The sequence below is a fragment of the Microtus pennsylvanicus genome, chromosome 2 (assembly GCF_037038515.1).
Source record: "Microtus pennsylvanicus isolate mMicPen1 chromosome 2, mMicPen1.hap1, whole genome shotgun sequence".
NCBI lineage: Eukaryota > Metazoa > Chordata > Mammalia > Rodentia > Cricetidae > Microtus > Microtus pennsylvanicus.
In genome coordinates this window covers 24,066,507-24,084,609 of record NC_134580.1, presented here as the reverse complement: position 1 = coordinate 24,084,609, position 18,103 = coordinate 24,066,507, and the positions used below count along the sequence as shown (strand labels likewise).

Below are 18,103 nucleotides of genomic sequence, written 5' to 3'. Positions count from 1 at the left end.
CACCTCAATCAGCTGTGAGCCACCATCTTCTGCAAATGGAAGCTTCTCTGATGAGGGTTGGGAGATACACTACTCTGTGGGAATAACGAGAAGCCATTAGTTTAAATGCTATGACCATTCTGCAAAGTCACAATCATGGGTTCTAACCTGGGGCCTGTCACCTATCGAGCCATGGGTCTGTAGACCCAATAATAGTACCAGGTATAGATAAGTCATTCTTGCTGCAGAGATTTCCAAGTTGGCTGAAAGGTAGAAGCATCAGAATTCCTCTCAGGAGCCGAGAGCCAGCCCGGCCCCTAAGGCTACAGCCTGCACACTCTGGACAAACCACTGTGTGCGTGTCCAGGCCCTGTGTTTTGAACTTCCTGTGCCCTTTGACCAAGTAATTAAAACAGGAAGCCAAAAAGCAAGGGAGAGAGAAAGGGAAGAAGGAAAGGGAGGAAGGGAGGGAGGGAGGAAAAAAGGAGAGTCCAATCTGAAGGTCAGAAAAGCAAAACAGCCAGACACTGGCTCTTCTACCTCAGTCCAAAACGGTGAACCTGCCTCCAGGAATCTCAGAATGAGACTGTGTGTGAGAGCTGTCTCCTCCTGTCTTATAGTCCTTTCTGGTACTGGGATCAACGGTGTGCACCACACCACTACCATCTACTTCCTAAGGCAGACTAGTGTGGCTACTGGGATTAAAGGTGTGTGTCACCACTGCCTGGTCTGTTTTACTCTCCGAACTTCAGGCAAACTTTATTTATAAAAATACAAATAAAATATCACTTCACAACACAGCTATTCAAGGGAACTCACGAGGGCTCACAAAGGCTAAGACAACAGCACTGGAATTCGGTTTCAAAAGGCAGCAGCAAGGCTTAAGAATTCCACAGCACTGAGCAATCAAACCTCAACTCCTCATAATTAACTCACGGTTATCCTGGAGAACAGGCAATGAGGTCCCCTTCAGTATCTAAGGAAAATTATGGCTATGTTCACCAGAGACCTACAAAGACCTATAACATACTTCCCATGCAGTTTAGGGAATTCAAGGTACAGACCAGGGTGAGAAATTTCTATGTAGTACCTGTGTTCCAACAATGAAGAAAACTGGGGCAAAGAGTAACATCTAGGTCAGCGTTTACAAAGGGCCACTCACTGTCCTAATTCCCGTCAAAGGCCCTTGGCACTTTTATGTGTGCCTGTAAGACCAGCACTGAGGAAGCCGAGGTAGTACGAGCTCCAGTTAAGGCCAGCCTGGGTTGCAAAGTAATATTCTGTCTCCAAGAAGGCGGGGAAGGGGGAGGCGCCTCAGATAAGACTGAAACACGTAGTGTGATAGAGGTAGAAAAACTAACTGTTGGCTGCAGCCTATCAGGACAACGCTACAAATACAATCCCTTTAAAGGTTAAGAATGCAAGGTCCGCATGACCCCTAGAAACAAATCCATTTAGACTGCCAAAACTAAAAAGCAATCTAGAATAATCATTATTTTATCCAAATAATCTCTCATTACTGGGGATAGAATGACAGCTGAATATTTCATACAGCAGAAAGGTAGGTGATAGTGTTTTACAATTGTATGCAGAAACCTAACTAACAGTTAGCCTTTCTTTGCCTCTGGATCTGCATCTAGAGTTTCAACCAACCTCAGATTGAAAATATTTCTGAAAAAACAGCAACAACAAACAAGAAAATGGTACCCAAAGGGAGTGGCACTATTAGGAGGTGTGGCTTTGTTGTGGTGGGTGTGGCTTTGTTGTGGTGGGTGTGGCTTTGTTGGAGTAAATGTGTCACTGTGGAGGTGGGCTTTGAGGTCTCACAGATGCTTAAACTAAACCCAGTGTCTCAGTTCACTTCCTGTTGCCTGCAAGATCTTGAACTCTCAGCTCCTTCTCCAGCACCATGTCTGCCTGCACACTGCCATGTCCTGCCATGATGATAATGGACTGAACCTCTGAAATTGTAAGCCACTCAATTAAATGTTTTTTGTCATAGAGATGCCATGGTCACATTGTCTCTTCACAGTAAAAGAAACCCTAAGACACACACTGGCCATGTACTTTTTTTTTCCTTAACATTTTCCCTAAGGAATACAGTGTCCACACCGCAACAGCATGACAAGTAACAACCTTTGCTGCGTATTTGGCCCTACAATATAGAGCTGACTTACAGTATCTGGTAGGATATATAAAAGTGTCACACACGGCCGGGCGGTGGTGGCGCACGCCTTTAATCCCAGCACTCGGGAGGCAGAGGCAGGCGGATCTCTGTGAGTTCGAGGCCAGCCTGGTCTACAAGAGCTAGTTCCAGGATAGGAACCAAAAGCTACAGAGAAACCCTGTCTCGAAAATTAAAAAAAAAAGTGTCACACTATTGATATAAGGGACCTGGACATCTGAGGACATTTAAGACCAGAAGGTCTTAAGAGCCAAGCCTCAACAGATACCAAGGGATGGTACCACCAGTGTAGCAGCTAAAGAGGGGACCTGGGAGAAAGCATAAACTATTAGATCCAATAAGGGGCACTAAGATAGGCAGGCACCTATCAGGTCTGCTTCGGGCAGCAGGCAAGAAGCACCAACCTGGACAAGGATTCCAGGCACGAAGGCAGTTGGAAGACACTGGCAAGAGTCAGAGAGAACCAGTGGACCTCAGCTGAGGAAAAACACTTCCGAGAAAGGAATATGGACACACGGGGGCATGTGCAGGGAGGCAGGCGATATTATCAGACCTGACACTCGAGGTTATTGCTGGGCTAATTGTAAGTACTGAGTCCTTCGGTGCTTCTCACGTGAAGCCAGGATAGGTTCCTCAGACTGGGGTGTGGCTTGCTCTCGGTGGAGTGTGGATGGGGGTAGCAATTTGAGGCAGGCTGTTCCTAGGCCGCTCTGTAACAGGCAGTAAGTGACTAATAGTGTAGATCAGACACAAGAAATCATGAGTCACCCTTCAGGGAAGCCGGCACCGGTGCCAAATAACTTCTCTGAGAACTGGAAACACATGGGCTTGGACAAATATTGTGGAATCTAGTATCTGGAGCCAGCACTGAATACGGCTCCTTCCCTTAGCGTAGGTCAGTTTTAGTTTTGGGTTCTTAGTGACCACATGAGGCTAAAGATACCCATCTCAAACATGCCTCAGTCAAAAAATAAGTGCTGACCTTTCGGAAAAACTAATGACTATGCTGGACATTCTTGTGCAGAAGGAACAAACCTACCCGCGCTTCTTGACGGGTTGTTGTCACACGCAAGGATCAGCAGAGCGCCCGCTTAGGGCTCGCATGCCGAATGATTCTGAGTTTGGAGTCAGAGAGCAAAGCAATTAAAATCTGAATTTCTATACAGTGAACCATGAGTTCACTTTTCCCACATCACCACCCCCCCACCCCCCCCCACACAACTTAAAGTTAGTTAACTTTGCATTATAGGTGAAGGCATTGTGTTAGCTGCCAATGAGATTACAAAAATAACTAAGACACACACACACAAAAAAAGCTGACTTTAAAGAGAATGAAAAAACAGTAATTTTAGGTAGCACTTTAAGATGTAATGTCTTTTCCAGGTTCTTGTAGTTCAGATACACTGGACAAATAGGGATAGAAAACCATATGCAGATTAATTTCCCAAAATACCATTCAGTGTGAAAAGGGCCAGGCATGAGGAATTACTATACTCCGCTTGTTCCCATTTACATGAAATCACATCTGGCAAACTCAGTTTGCAGGCGCAGCCATTAAAATGCCTCTCCTGGAGTGAGGAAAGGAGCAGAATAAAAGGGAATAGTGGGGTGTGGGGAATGGCCTACACCTGGTTGTGAGTGTACTCACACCCACGACTGAATTTTCCAAGCTGAACAGTTAACAGTGCACATCACTATATAATCAAAAGCATCACCGGAGCCAGGCTCACGGTCAGACAAAAGCATGGCAGAAGACTCCAGCAGTAAATCTCATGCTTTCTCAGATTCACCATTGGGAAGGAACCACATGTAATGGACAGAAAAGTAAATCGAGGAAAACAAGCAACAGGATTTTTTAAGTAGCAAATGAAAAGAGTTGGATTCACGTCCTCCTGCCTCATGAACTGAGAATAGAACAAGCCTTAATTTTGCCCTTCCCCATGACTCTGGGTGCTCTGACTAATCACAGGGAAGGGATTCTGCAGAGAGATCCAAGACGCAGAACCTGGAGAAGATCAGGAGAGTCACCTGTGGGGCTTTCCCACCTCACAGGACCTCTGATTCATGCCCCTGGGGGCCTTGGTTATGACTCCCAGCAAAGTCAGAGCCCCTCCTCCTCCCAACTGAAGTGACTCACTCTGCTGAGCAAATCCAACAGGAAAAGAGAACCGGTCCCTGGCTGAGAACCCAGAAGATTTACTCTCCTCTAGGTCCCCATGCTTTTGAGGTCAAGAGAAGAACACACTGGATGCAGAGAATGGCTGTACCCACTGTCTCGCCTCTTCCTTTGATAACTCAGGAAAACAAACAGAAGTGACGACATCAAAGGTCTCAGTAGCCCATCCTTGAAAACCTACAAGGGAGAGGGATATACTAAGCTGAACTGCAAAGTCATCATGAAGAGACACGAGGATGTCACCAAGTTTTATTGCCGCTAACCCAGTGTTGCTATTGCAGTCAACACACCAAGGAATAGTGGGGCGTAGGACTGTGAGCAACAGTATTCTTCAAGGTGCATTAAAAACCACAGAAATCAATATAAAGAAAGCCTGTGCCTGACCAGCTCCCCAGGACAACTGGAACTGGGAGTCTAAAAACACATGCAGGGTTTCACACATTCGCCAAATGTACATTTGAGCCTTCTCCCAGCCCTGCTTTTCGGAGATGCTCCTCTAAGCCCATGTTATTTTTAGAATCATGAAAATGACTGCTGCACTCCCAGCCATCCCCTGGCGAAAGCTCCTCCCCTGGACAGCGGTGGGCACACCCAAGATCTCTTCTCACTGTGATCTCCTGGGTGGCTCTCCTTTTACAACCTTTAAATATAGCTTGCTGCCCTCAATTGATAGGTCCGCTTCAGACTGCCAGGAGATCCACGTGCTAGGGGTAGGGGCCATTTCTTATCTACTGTTCATTTCCTGTGCCACGCACCACACCCAGCACACAGAAAGCACCGAGTGGACTGGAGGTAAATGGGCAGAATCCTGCAGGCGCTAGGGTTTTACGCATCACATCTAGACTACAAACTCCACTGAAGGTGGCGCCATCTCTACCTGCTTCTGTGTCCTCAGATCTTATGGAGCGCTTGGCCTATAGGAAGTCTTCAGTAGACATTTGACAAATTAATACAGAGGGAAAGGTGAGACCGTTCCTGTGTGCCACCATAAATAAAATCTCTATGCATATGGATTTAGAAAGAAAAAAATCCGGTCTGATCTGCAAACAGGACTCACTGCTTGCCAGCAATCCAGTCAGGGTTCAAAGAAGCTTTTCTGGTCAACTAAGTGAGTCAACACTATCTATGATTGAACTCTTCAAAATAAGTACATGAAGTATGAAATGAGCCAGAAGCCACAGCTTAGGCCACCGTAACGCCCAGGAAAACCATGATTACCCTATTGCTGGAAAGCCTTTGGTGTTTGCTTACCCTGCGCACGATGAAAGGCTTGTCTGCAAGTGTTCGCATCTCCTCTATGATTTGGAGGCTGCAGTGAGCCTGTTATAGATGCTTGTACCCAGTGATTACTAACCACTATTTACATTTAGAGAGAGGCAGGAGACATGAGAGGCCCTCGTGGCAGAGGCTGGACTCCAAGCCCTGTGAGGGAATCAGGCTTACCAGTGGGAGTCCCTTCAATCAAAGGTGTGAATGTAAAGCAAATAGTCTCAATTCCCCTCTTCCTTCCACTTTTCCCTCCCTCACCCCAAGGGGATGCAAGGCATTAGCATTCCTCAGCCTGGTGCTTCTGGAGAGGTGGCCTGAAGGATAGCCCCAACAAACAGGCTACAGACCAAAGAGTCCCCAGCTTCTTGGTACACAAATCGAGAAAGCATTGCCTCCTGTGCCTAGCCGCTAGCCCGCAAATGAAGTCACTTTTGGTATCTTGAAATTCAAAAGAATTAAAGCTACAAGGGCAATAGTACATAGCGTGCTCATTCTCTGTGTATCTCTGGCTGTTCCGGCACTCACTCTGTAGAGACATTTGCCTGCCTCTACCTCCCTGAGTTCTGGGATTGATTAAAGGTGTGTGCCATCACCACCCAGCTAACCTTCAAGCTTTTTTTTTTAATTTATTTATTTATTAAAGATTTCTGTCTCTTCCCCGCCACCGCCTCCCATTTCCCCCCCTCCCCCAATTAAGACCCCCCCCAGCCCGAAAAGCAATCAGGGTTCCCTGTCCTGTGGGAAGTCCAAGGAACCCCCACCTCCATCCAGGTCTAGTAAGTTGAGCATCCAAACTGCCTAGGCTCCCACAAAGCCAGTGCGTGCAGTAGGATCAGAAACCCACCTTCAAGCTTTTTAACACTACCCAATGAACAGAAAAATTTAAGTCTCGTGGGCAATTAAACATTCTGGAATTTTTCCTTTTCAATTCACCTACTGTTAGAATAAGTGAAAAACCATGCGAACTTCACCTCCCAACTTGATGCAGCTGTGCTGGCAGCTCCCCTGCATGTCCGTGATGCTCTTATCCTTGATCAGAGACCTTTTCTGTGCGGTGGGCAAGAGCCAATTCAGACTCATCCCTGGTCCAAGGGCTGAGAAGAAGTGACTGCTGGAATCTCTACATCAGCGCCCGCCCCCACCCTAGGCTCAGAGACCATCGAGGAAGAAGGGCTGGAAAGACTGTAGCCTGGAGGTAGGGAAGTCAGGAGGGATGTTGTAAATGATGTCGCCATTACAGGCACAAACTTAAAGTCCATGGTAACTTGTGTAAGACCTAAGGATGAAGTCAGCCAAAATTCTAGCGTGGATGGTGAAGGGCTCCCAAGGCCCAAGCTAGGGGAAGGAAAAGTCATTTTCTTTGGGGGTGTGGCGCCTGATAGGTTGACCATGCTCCAGTAGATGGCCTAATAAATACCCATACCTATTCAGGCAGCACCGATTGGACTCGGAAGGTTAATTAACAGGGGAAGAAGTGAAAAGGCTAGGGAGCATCATACAGAAAGGGAACGTGAGTTGAGAGGGGACATATTGGGTGGTTCCAAAGAAACTTGGAGGAGTTAATGTGGGGTAAATATGATCAAAATACATTTTATACTTATGTGTGGTCTTATTTGTTAGACATTTTTAGAATGAAGACTATCAAAGTACCATCTATCATAATGGCCCTTTACATTCTAATCCTCTGATCTTTCTTACTGAAATCGTATCAAGGTAATACAACCCTGTTATAAAATTCATTTAATACTGTAAAATCATACCTACTTTTAAACACCCCAGCCACTTACACTTCTTCATATTTTAGTTGTTATAATGGCTCTGATTGGCTGGCCTATGGACCAAAAACCATCCACTGGATTGTGTGTATTAATCCTATAACTGGCATGCCCAAGGGCCAGGCACTATTCAAAAGGCCTAGCTTTCCAGTCATACATCAACTCTTTAGTAGTATCTTTGTTTTATTTATTCAGCAGAAGCTATGCATCAGGCACCATGATGGCCACTAGGGCCCCAGACCGTCCTCAAGGTAATCAAGTAGGAAATTAGGACAATGGGATGTGGCCGTAGCAATCACTGGCCTAGGGAAAAGGTGAAGCTTCTACAGAACAACCAAGAGGTAATGCTGGGTTCAGACTTAGCTAAAAAAAAAAAAAAATAGCTACACAGACGGTTGGCAACATCAGTTTACAATTGCAGAGGGCTCAGGTCAGCAGGCACCACGATCCTGCAAAGTACATAAAAGTTTTAAGTGATGTCATTTGCTACTCCCACATCCTGCATGATAGCCCCATTTTACAGAGGAAGGCCACATGGCTCACTCGAGGTCACACGGCTGGCGAATGCACAGACCACGTTGTGAACCTGCGTGATCTCCATTTGTGTGTCCAGCCAGGCCACGGCACCGGAAGAAGTATGGAGATAGACGATAAAAGACTCTAAGAAAAATGATGGACAACTGACAAGGCCAAGCAGCTGACATGAGAAGAAGGAGCAAACAGAGTAAGCTCCACAGGCTAAGACAGGGTGACATCCTCAGCTCCAGGCGCCTGGCTGACCTGGTCCACATATTCCAGGATTTGGAAGGAGGAAGACTCTTCCATTACACCACCTGGCCCCTCCTCCCCTCCAGATCCAGATCGATTCCCAAGGCAAACCTAAAGCCCTGGAAGTCTCCGCAGAGAGGAAAATGTAGCTGAGACGGTCAAGACCCAGATAACTCTGAATTCTACAAGACATTCAGAGAGGAGGAGACTGAACTGGGTGCTCTCTGCCAACACAGTGGTAGAAAACCTGCAAGGCTGGGTGAGTGGAAAGTTTAATCCCCAAGCTACCCATCCTTCCCCTCAGGAGGTTCCTGACCGGCTGCCCTCCGGAGAATAGTGAAAGGGATTCTGTAACTCCAGTATTAACAGTGTGGTCACAGAGGGCTCTGATCGCCAATAATCCTGCCAGTCAGTGTCCTCTGTTTCTTCTCTTGTCATGTTCTGAGAGCTAATTTATAACGAAAGCGAGTCCCTGTCTTAGGACTGTATTGCGGAGAAGAGACACCAAGACCATAGCAGCTTTTTATAAAGGAAAACATTTAATTGGGGCTGGCTTACAGTTCAGAGGTTTAGTCCATTATCATCATGGTGGGAAGCAGGCAGACTTGGAAAGAGTTTTATACACAGATCCGCAGAGAATAGGAAGACAGTGTGACCTACTGGGCCTGGCTCAAGCTTCAGAAACTACAAAGCCCACTTCAAGTGACACACTTCCTTCAACAAGACCATACCTTCTAATGTCACTCCCTCTGGGCCTATGGGGGCCATGTTCATTCAGACCACCACAGTCACACTATGCAAGGACACACACACTTCATAGACAGCTCCCTGCCAGCCACTGGGGGATGATGTGGGCCAGAGACCACTGACGGAGCTCTAACCCCCTCTTCTCAGAAGCCGTGTGTAAGGAGCCCACTGCGCATTAACCCCTACTGCCTTTGGCTAAGATTCCCTAAGAAGAATTACTGTGGAAACACGCTCCCTAGTGTTTGGAAAACATTATCGGTCTGTGAGACTACAGGAAAAAAAAAAACACAATAATTATCTCTGCGGGCACTGTTAGCTCTTATTCCTTAACTCCTACCTTTAAACACACAGGGCTACAGGGTGGCCACTGTCATGACCACCCTCAGCCAATCACGAAGCTCCTGGGTATATAAAAAGATACAAGAGAAACAGGCAGCTGTGGTTCAGAAGAAACAGTCCAGTGGTGCCAGAGGTTATGAGGAGCAGTTCCTATGGCCGCCTTTAAAAACAACAAAAAGGAATCTACTACAATGGTGACGCTGTGACGTTGTGACTAGAGACTGTAGCCTTGCTACGCAGCGTGGTGCCTGATGCACAGTTTCTGATAAATGGATGAGTAAGCGAGAGAGAGAATGGTACTGATTACTGAAGAGCAGGCGTGTGAGTGTGTGCCCTCTTCCCAATACCGATTATTAGAGAGCAGGTGTGTGAGTGTGTGCATGTGTGTGTGCTGTGTGTCCTCTTCCCAATACTGATTATTAGAGAGCAGGCGTGTGAGTGTGTGCATGTATGTGTGTGCTGTGTGTCTTCTTCCCAATACTGATTACTGAAGAGCAGGCGTGTGAGTGTGTGCATGTATGTGTGTGGTGTGTGTCCCCTTCCCAATAGAGATTACTGAAGAGCAGGCATGTGAGTGTGTGCGGCCTCCTCCCAGGTCTAACAATATCACCCTACATCCTCCCATCAACCTCATAGGGCTGAAGAGACAGGCTTTGACAGGTGAGAAACTGGCCTCAGGTGACAGGCTCAAGGTGAACACCACCAGGTGCTAGCTGACGCAAACTCAGACACCACTCAAGACTGTTTCACTCCTTCCCGCTCGGCAATGAGGGCAACGTGGATCTTTATGGGCTCCCTTTTCGTCTATAAAATGTCTTTCTATCCTTTATAACAATTGCCTTTTCTCAAAGAAAGTAAGACGCTCCTAAAAATCTACTTTTCTCTGTCCATTAGCAGCATCTAAAGCCACTAAATGTATCTTCATTTCTTTACATATTATTGTGAAATCCTGGTTTTTCTTTTCAGAAATAGTAAAATTGTTACACAAAATTGTTTCATTACACAAATGAAACGCACAAGATCTGTTTCATAAGTAACAGAAAGAGATAAAATGATTCAAATGAATACAACGATTTCAAATCATCATGCAAATGAGGGTAAACCTTAAAAGCAATAAGGCTCTAATTATGTTTAAAATAAAGTACTGCTTTTTTCTTTTGAATATTTTTTCTCAAAAAACAGCACAAATAAAAAGACAAAATGTTTAAGATTGTGTCTATGTGATGATGCCACAAGAAAAAAATTAGCCACGATTTTGAGTGTGTAAAACCAGGGCACATATTATTTTTTCAACCATCTAGCTGCGATATCTGGAGAGATCATAAATTTCAATTATGTAAACAGAATCTTGGTTTCTACCAAACAAACTTTATAAATAAACCTTTAATTTGCATGATTGTACTTTGTCAAAGAACATCTATTTATATGACTTTGACGAAAGGGTAAAGTTCTGTCAAAGTTAAAAGAAATATTAAAGAAAAAAAGCAACTTTAAAAGATCAATACCTTTTCTCCCCCAACCTTAAGTGTATTTTAAAGCAACATGGCAAATTACAGAGTTCCGATATCTTAAAAATAAAAGTATTAAATACAAAAGCAACATCTGGACTCCACCAAAGAATGTACTTTCTTTTATTTGTGTTTTTGGCTGCTGAATGACTTCCTGTGGCAAGATCTGCCAATTGGTATTCAGAAATGTAGCCAGGGCACCCATAAATACAGAGTCAGGGGAAGCTGTCATTAACCCTTCAATGTGTCTCTATGCACAGCCCCTGGATCCTCTGGCTGAATGGTATCTGCATTCTCATTGGCCCACAACCAAAATTCTCTGCTGTTGACATAGCCATCTTAGGGTCCTCGAACTGGCTGCTTCTCAGGATGGATGTCAACTGATTTTAGCTGCAAAGCTAAAAAGACAAAGCTAAGCAAAAGCAGAAAAGAATCGCCGTAATGACACAGGCCAGGGGTGGCTCGGTGGTGGAGCCCTTGCCTGGTGTGCCAGAGGCCTGGGCTTCCATAATAATGGCAATATTGGAATGACACAATCATTTGGCTACTTTAAATTCCCACACACTCGGTCCTAAAATTTATGAATCAGTCCAGGAGCACATTTTCTCGGGTGAAGGTAATTAGATGTGTCTCTTCGTTTTAAAACTAGGCTGTCTTCACACAGTCGCAGGCCTGAAGGCACTGCATCTGAAGTGGATCAGACAGCTTAAATCATACGGCATGAAAACCTAAACCAGTCCTATAACAAATGCTTTGCTAAGCACCTACTACGTGAAAAGCATCGTGATGAGTAACATAAAGCTTCTCCCAGTGAGACTACAGCTCTTGGGAAAGATGTCCCGCTAACAGGACACATAATGGTAGCTGCAGGACAATTTTAACTAAACTACGCTCATGTCAATCTAGCCTGCTACAAAGACCACCTCAGAGTTCAATCATCCCCTACCTCACGCAATAATTAATACTTTTATCTCCCACCAAGGTCAGCATTAAGACCATATCTCCGATGGAAATGTCTGTAGCAGTGTTTGAGCTAAATGTCTTGGCTTCTAAAGGGAAAAAAAAATGAGGAAGCAGCAACACATGCCACTGTGGCAACCCCACCCTCACACGGACTTTCAGAGAACTTCTCTTAGGGTGCTCTTGTCACATGCAGAGCAGTAGGTGGCCAAAGAGAAGAGAGACAAAGGGACCCTTTGCAAAGCTGTTATCTGACTTAAAAGTTAGAATGTGGGTGCAAGTCATGACAAGCTGTGGAACACTAGACTGAATGGGAAAATGGCTCTGATCACTGTTTTAAACTCTCATCTTTCTGTTAAAAAAATGCATATGTATATACATACACACGCACATATATATATGCACATATATATTTACACACACGCGAATGTCACATAAGTTGAAGCTAGTACTGGGTTTATTTGGGTTTAAGCCATTGTGCCTTTAGCAATAATGTCCCAATCACCTATCTTCTTATCCCTCCCCAGCTGGCTCAGCTGCCCACACCCCTCTACAGCTAGATCAGCAAGGTTACATGCTGTCTCCTTGGTACCATTTCCGTACCAGGACGTCTCCTAACACACCCTTTGATTACAGAGCTAGTAATGGATGACTGCAATTCAGGGTGCAATGAAGCGGAACAACTGAGTGTATATGTTCTTCAGATAACACAAAAGAGAATTCTACAAAGCCATAAAACCGCTAGGCATTATGTTAAATCATTTCAGGAGTGAGTCAGTCCACAGTGGCTCATGCCTTGCAATTCCAACATTCAGGAGGCACAGGCAGGAGGAGCGGGAGTTCAGAGCCAGTCTCAGATACATACTGAGTCCAAAGGCACCCTGGCTGTAGGAGACTGTGTCTCCAAAATAACAAAATAAAAATAAGTAAATAAGGTACTTATAAGCAATATTATATATATGAATTATTCATTCTTTTAGTAATTAAAAGTGGTTGGCTTCTACATAAGCCCATAGGGACAACCTTAAAATTCAAAGTCATCCTACATTTTAGAGGAAGATGATAAAAAGACATGACTTTTTAAATTTATGAATAGATAAAACATTTGAGATATTTTACATAATCTCCCTAGCACTAAGAAATTCACACTTCCATTGTAGAGATAATAAGGGCACAACCAGGATGAAGGCCAAGTACACAGAACCAAGAAACAGGGGATGTGAAACTGCCCTGGGAGCAGTGGAGGGCTGGGGTTATCAGCATTATCTGTAGGAGTCTGTCACAGGCTTGGAAGGAGGAAGAGTCAGGAGAAAGGAAGGAAGTGGGGCAGAAAGCAATGGTCTGAGCCAGAGCAGCCAAGAAAATGACCACTGAACAGACACCAGCAGCTAGCCCACACTCAGGACACCGCCCATCCTTCCCTTCACTCAGGACAGTGACACACACCAGGCGCGACAGCCAGGGTCAGATAGTTAGAAATGGCCCTCCCTCCGCAAGCTACAGCTCATATTCCTTAATCCTTGGGTCACTGCAGACACCCCTAAACTCAGGACCATTTTCCCCCTCCTCTGCCTCCCTTCATGCAGCCAAGTGCCAGACATTCCATGACATCTTTCTTGGGTTCCCAAGTTACAGGTGAATCAAGAGTTTAAAATGCATGGAGAATTTTTCACAGGACAGTCCCTCCACGCTCCCCCTCACCCCCGGGGTCTGTGCCCCGAAAACCCTCTTTTGACTTTTGTGCACCTGCATGGGCCAGATTTCCACAGTGTGGCCACCTCATCTACAAATGCCCTCCCACCGTTTTGCATATACCTCAATAAAGCCACCCTACAAGGGTTCTGTTTCAAGGGACCCCATCCTGGGCAAGGGGTGCATCTTGGCCTGGTTCTAATATACACCCTCCAGCACTTAGCACAGAAAGGCTGTGCAGCTAATGCTGACACGGTCTAAGAGACCAGCCCTAGATCTGCGCGTGATTCAACATGAAATGGACCAAGGGCGTAGTAGGTGGGTAGGTTGTCTTTCTAAGACAGCGCTAGCGAAAGGAACACAGTCTGAAGAGGAACGGCCGGACCATTACCTCACATGGCCTCTATCCACTTCCCAAAGGATGAGAACCATCATCACCAAGTCAACTACCAGAAACAGACGGTAAACCTAAAGCTGTCTGCCACCTACCATCTAACCTAACTAGGGAGCCAAACGCACCAATCAGCTCTCCATATCAAGCCAATCCCATCTGAACCCTGAGTTCTTCCTCATCGCTTCCATGTCGAGAACCACTTTCCTTTGGCAGAGTTTGAACCATAGACAATGCAAGAAAATAAAAACTTTTAAAAAAACTACTATACAACCATTTGAGGAATGAGAAGCATTAAAGAAACGTATTAATCAAAAGCTTCTACATTCTGCTGTAAGAGCTGTGGCTATCACTTCTTAAGGGGTTGGGGATGGGATGAGTGCCAATGCAGAAAGGAAGGTCACAGAGCGTGTGGAAGTTAGCGCCCTCGTTCTGCCATGTGGGTCCGGGAATTGAACTCAGGTCCTAGGGCTTGGTGGCAGATGCCATTATCCACGAATTCATCCCACCTGTCTTATTTCTATCACTTCCTAAATCAAGAAATCAGCTCGCTGGCTAATTGGAGGTGGGGACTTGTGGAGACAGCCAAGGACAGCTCTCTGCAGCACCAAGCACTTGCAATTACAGATAACTCCACTAGGGCCCTCCCACGACTGCTGCCTACACAGGATTTCTGTGGCTGGTTGGTGAAATGGAGAGAACAAGCTTTGCGCGTTGGTTCATTCATCAGCATGCCTTTTAGGCATAATCTCCGGTGGCCACGCCATAAGCCAACGAGAAAGACACGGTGGGAAGTTTACCACTTTTAATTCTCTATATTGGTTTATTACACATAAGGAGGCCAACCTGGCACCCAAGTACCAAACAGCTTCAAGAACAACCTGAATTAATTGTTTATATAGCTCTATAACCCAGTCTCCCAGAAGGCTTGACTTCACACGTGTAGGTGAAACTTCTCTATGATGCTATCGTGTAGTTAAAAAGGTTTTACTTTCATTGCTTGAGGTCAGCCTTAGATGACGTCAGGGCCTCGTGCCAGAGTAGTTTTCCCGCCCTGAATTATAAAGAGAAATTCACCAGAAAATGCAGATATTGCTCATACTTTCAACGATCATACAACTACCGAGGAAGTCGTTAATCGAGAGCTTTAGCACAATTTGAGGCATGGTTACTGCTACAACCTTCTTCCCACCAGGGTCTCCTCCTCTCCCACAGTTGGAAATCAGAATTACTGTGTAGTCGCCTGTAAACCACTGCCTACTTCAGTAACCGCCAAGGAAGCACATTTAACCATTACCATTTATATGACATAGACACATGGACAAACGGTTTCTGACACTAAGGTCACTGCACTCCACATTAAAAGTGTAATTCGATACAGAACAACCAAAAGTCGCCAGGACCCGCTTGAATATTTGTCTGGCAAAATCGGTTGTCTGTCTGCTAGCTACACTAAAATGTCAATCTAAATACTGGGGGAGGGGGGTGTCGGTGAGAAGAGGCAGAGGAAATTTAACTGCATCTGCTGTTTTACTTCATGGAACAAACCTGAATTACATCGGGCACTAAAAGCAAATCCAGCCTCCTGCCCGGCACTGAAGAGGAACCTATGACGCCTAATCATGTAACCTAATCATATAACAGGGGCTAAGACCAAATGAGATTTTCTTTCTAAATTGAAATCTGACGGAGCCAAGTAGTTACACTGAGTCACTTGTTTATGTCAACGTCCATTCCGGCTTGGTTCTCACTTGAGTACCTCACGACGATAGACAAGAATATTTTCCTAAGAAACTTGATGGTGTTCATTTGAGAGTAACTTTCTAACGCTGCTCCTACGGGGTGGTATTTTTAGGTAATGGTCACTTATTATCCAATCCCACAGAAGAGTCGCATCCTAGATCGTCTGCCTGGCAGTGGCCAGGAGCAGAGCCTTAACTTTTGCACAAGTCGGGTAAATCAGAAACTTGGGCTCAACAGGGTGAGGCGCCAAAGAGGTCAACCTGTGCGCACTTTTCTCTCCTTTTAAAAAAGGAATACTGTTTGCTCTCTCCACAGAGATGAGATCGCTCTGTGAGAACGCAAGGCCGAGAGGCTAAGTCTTGGAGTGTAATCCCCAAGTTTGTCTTAGAGCGGGGTGTTATCAAATTCCTTTGATTTAAATGATTTGTGGGTAAAATCTGAAAGGAAGGAAAAGCCACACCCAACTCCTAAATTTACTTTGTAAAGTGTTTGGAGGCCGTGAGAAGGAACGGTTTGACGTGCAGGAGGCCTGTGGAAACGGGCCACCGTCCTCCGCCCGGCGTCGCCCCGCGTCCCTGCCCCGCGCCCGCCGCTCCAGCCCTTTTGTTTTTTGTCTCTGCGGGCCGGTGCGGGGCTGCGGGCGGGACCGGCGTGAGGTGCAGCCTGCGGCCTCCGCGGCACCGAATCAGGTGTGTCGTGGACCCGGGGGCAGGGACCCCGCAACACCGTCCGGAGCGGACGCAGGAAAAGGCACCGAGTTGCTTTGGCTTCCGCGCAGAGGCGTCCGCCCCGGATCCCCGCGCCCCGGCCCCAGGCACTCACCGATGTCTCCATCCTCATCGTCGTCCTCTTCCAGCTCCATGTTCAGCAGAACGTTCCTACTCATCATCTGCATGTCTCCCCAATACCGGCGCTCGGCCCTGCTCGGCGCTGCTCGGCTCCACTCGGCTCGGGCCGCAAGCTCCGCTCAGCCCTCTAGGCACAGTTTACTGCGCTCCGCCCGCGCTCTGCTTCTCCAGCCGCGCAGCTAGCGACTGAGCATGCTCAGAGAGACTCCGCCACTCCCGCCCCAGATCAAACCGCCCCGGCTTCGGGGCGCCCAGGAGGAAGTAGGGGGGCGGGGGAGAGGCTGGGTTCACCCGGCTACGCCTGCGGCACGCGCTGAGGCTGCAGATACAGGAGGGCTCCGAGGGGCTCGCAAGGGCTTTTAAACTATTCTGCAGAACGGCAAGGAGACAGAATGTGCCAGATTACTGTGGAGCAGACTACACGTGCGCACGGAGTGCCCGCTGTCCGCCGGTGGAAGCAATCGCACTGAGTGGACGCGGGGTGCAGCGGGTGCTGGCGATGCAAATCAGACCTCAAAGCCAGGGACCAGGCCGAACACGTCACAGCTACGTGTAAACTCTTCTATAGGGCAATGTGGGAAATTACAGTACCAGGAAGAACAAAGAAATGAAAGGGAAAAAGGAAGGCGGAGAGTGAAGGAATGCCTCTGAAAACCCAAGGAGTCTGGAGCGCAGGAACGAAGGGAGTCTGCCCCAGAAACGCAGGGAAACAGAGTTGCAGGGCCTTTGGGTAGCTTGTCTGCAGAGCTGCTGTCAAGGACGCTGATGAAAAGTCGTTTTTCTGCTGTGCTGGATGAAGCTCACTGACTGGTGGAGCATTTGCTTCCCGAGCCCATTCCTAGTGTATGGTCCAGCGCTGTTCAATGACACTAACTCTGCTGCGTATTTTATTCTTTCACACGCTTACTCTTTTTCCTCTTTCCCCTCTCAGAAGCTGGGAATCCAGCCCAGCACCCCTGGCATGCTAGGGGAGCACTGTACAACAGCCAATACTCATATAGTTATTTTTAATGGTCTCACTTGAAGATAAAAAATCAAGATCAATATTAACGTAGGAATATAACCACAAATATGCACTAAGACAATATGCACTAAAAGAGTGCAAATTACTTTTCAGAAAAGGACCAGGGAACGCTATCCCTGCTTCTTAGGGTACAGTTTTAATAAAGACCACTTCTAATATAAAAACTAGCAGAGTTATGGAGATGTTGAGATGGGGGGATCTTAGGGAGAGCCAACTGTGGCCTGTAATCTCAACGAAGACCTCTATCCCAGCACTGCAGGGGCTGAAGCAGGGCATTCTGAAGCTAGCAAAACTGGTCTTCAGGACAGAGCTGGAGGGGAGAGGGGGAGGGGTACCTTTGCTGAACTCTTCGCTCTAGGGGCATTTGAGTTACTCAAGCAGTTTCTAGGTTCCTCATTCAGCAAATACTTACTCAGTGCTTTTTAGGCGCTGCATAGAGTTCTAAATGGGTCACAGTCGTCTTTTCGGTCTCAAGCTACCAGTGATCACCGCTCTTTCACTTGAGTCCCAGCCCAGCGGGCCAGCATTTTGTCTAAAACCACACCGAGAGATGGTGTTAGGGACAGAGTCTGTACTATGAGTGTGTCCTGAGGGGCACCCACACCCCTTCCTCCAACACTCCAAGTCTCATCAGTGACCTGCCACGGTTCTCAGCAAATGTTCGGTGTTTTCCAACCCAAGTCTTTGCTCAAAGCTAAT

General features: G+C 46.5%; 1 protein-coding gene across 3 annotated transcripts in view; it reads right to left on the bottom strand.

Annotated features, from left to right (window-relative positions):
- Ano6 (anoctamin 6) overlaps nucleotides 1–16,568 on the bottom strand; it is a 165,385-nt gene extending 148,817 nt beyond the window's left edge. For 2 of the 3 annotated variants that reach the window (XM_075960464.1, XM_075960466.1), the window contains exon 1: nucleotides 16,355–16,568. In XM_075960464.1, coding sequence (XP_075816579.1) covers nucleotides 16,355–16,427 — 73 coding nt within the window. In that variant the 5' untranslated portion in view covers nucleotides 16,428–16,568. The remainder of the gene's footprint in view (nucleotides 1–16,354) is intronic. The other variant, XM_075960465.1, reaches the window with a different exon arrangement.
- Nucleotides 16,569–18,103: the final 1,535 nt, after the last annotated feature.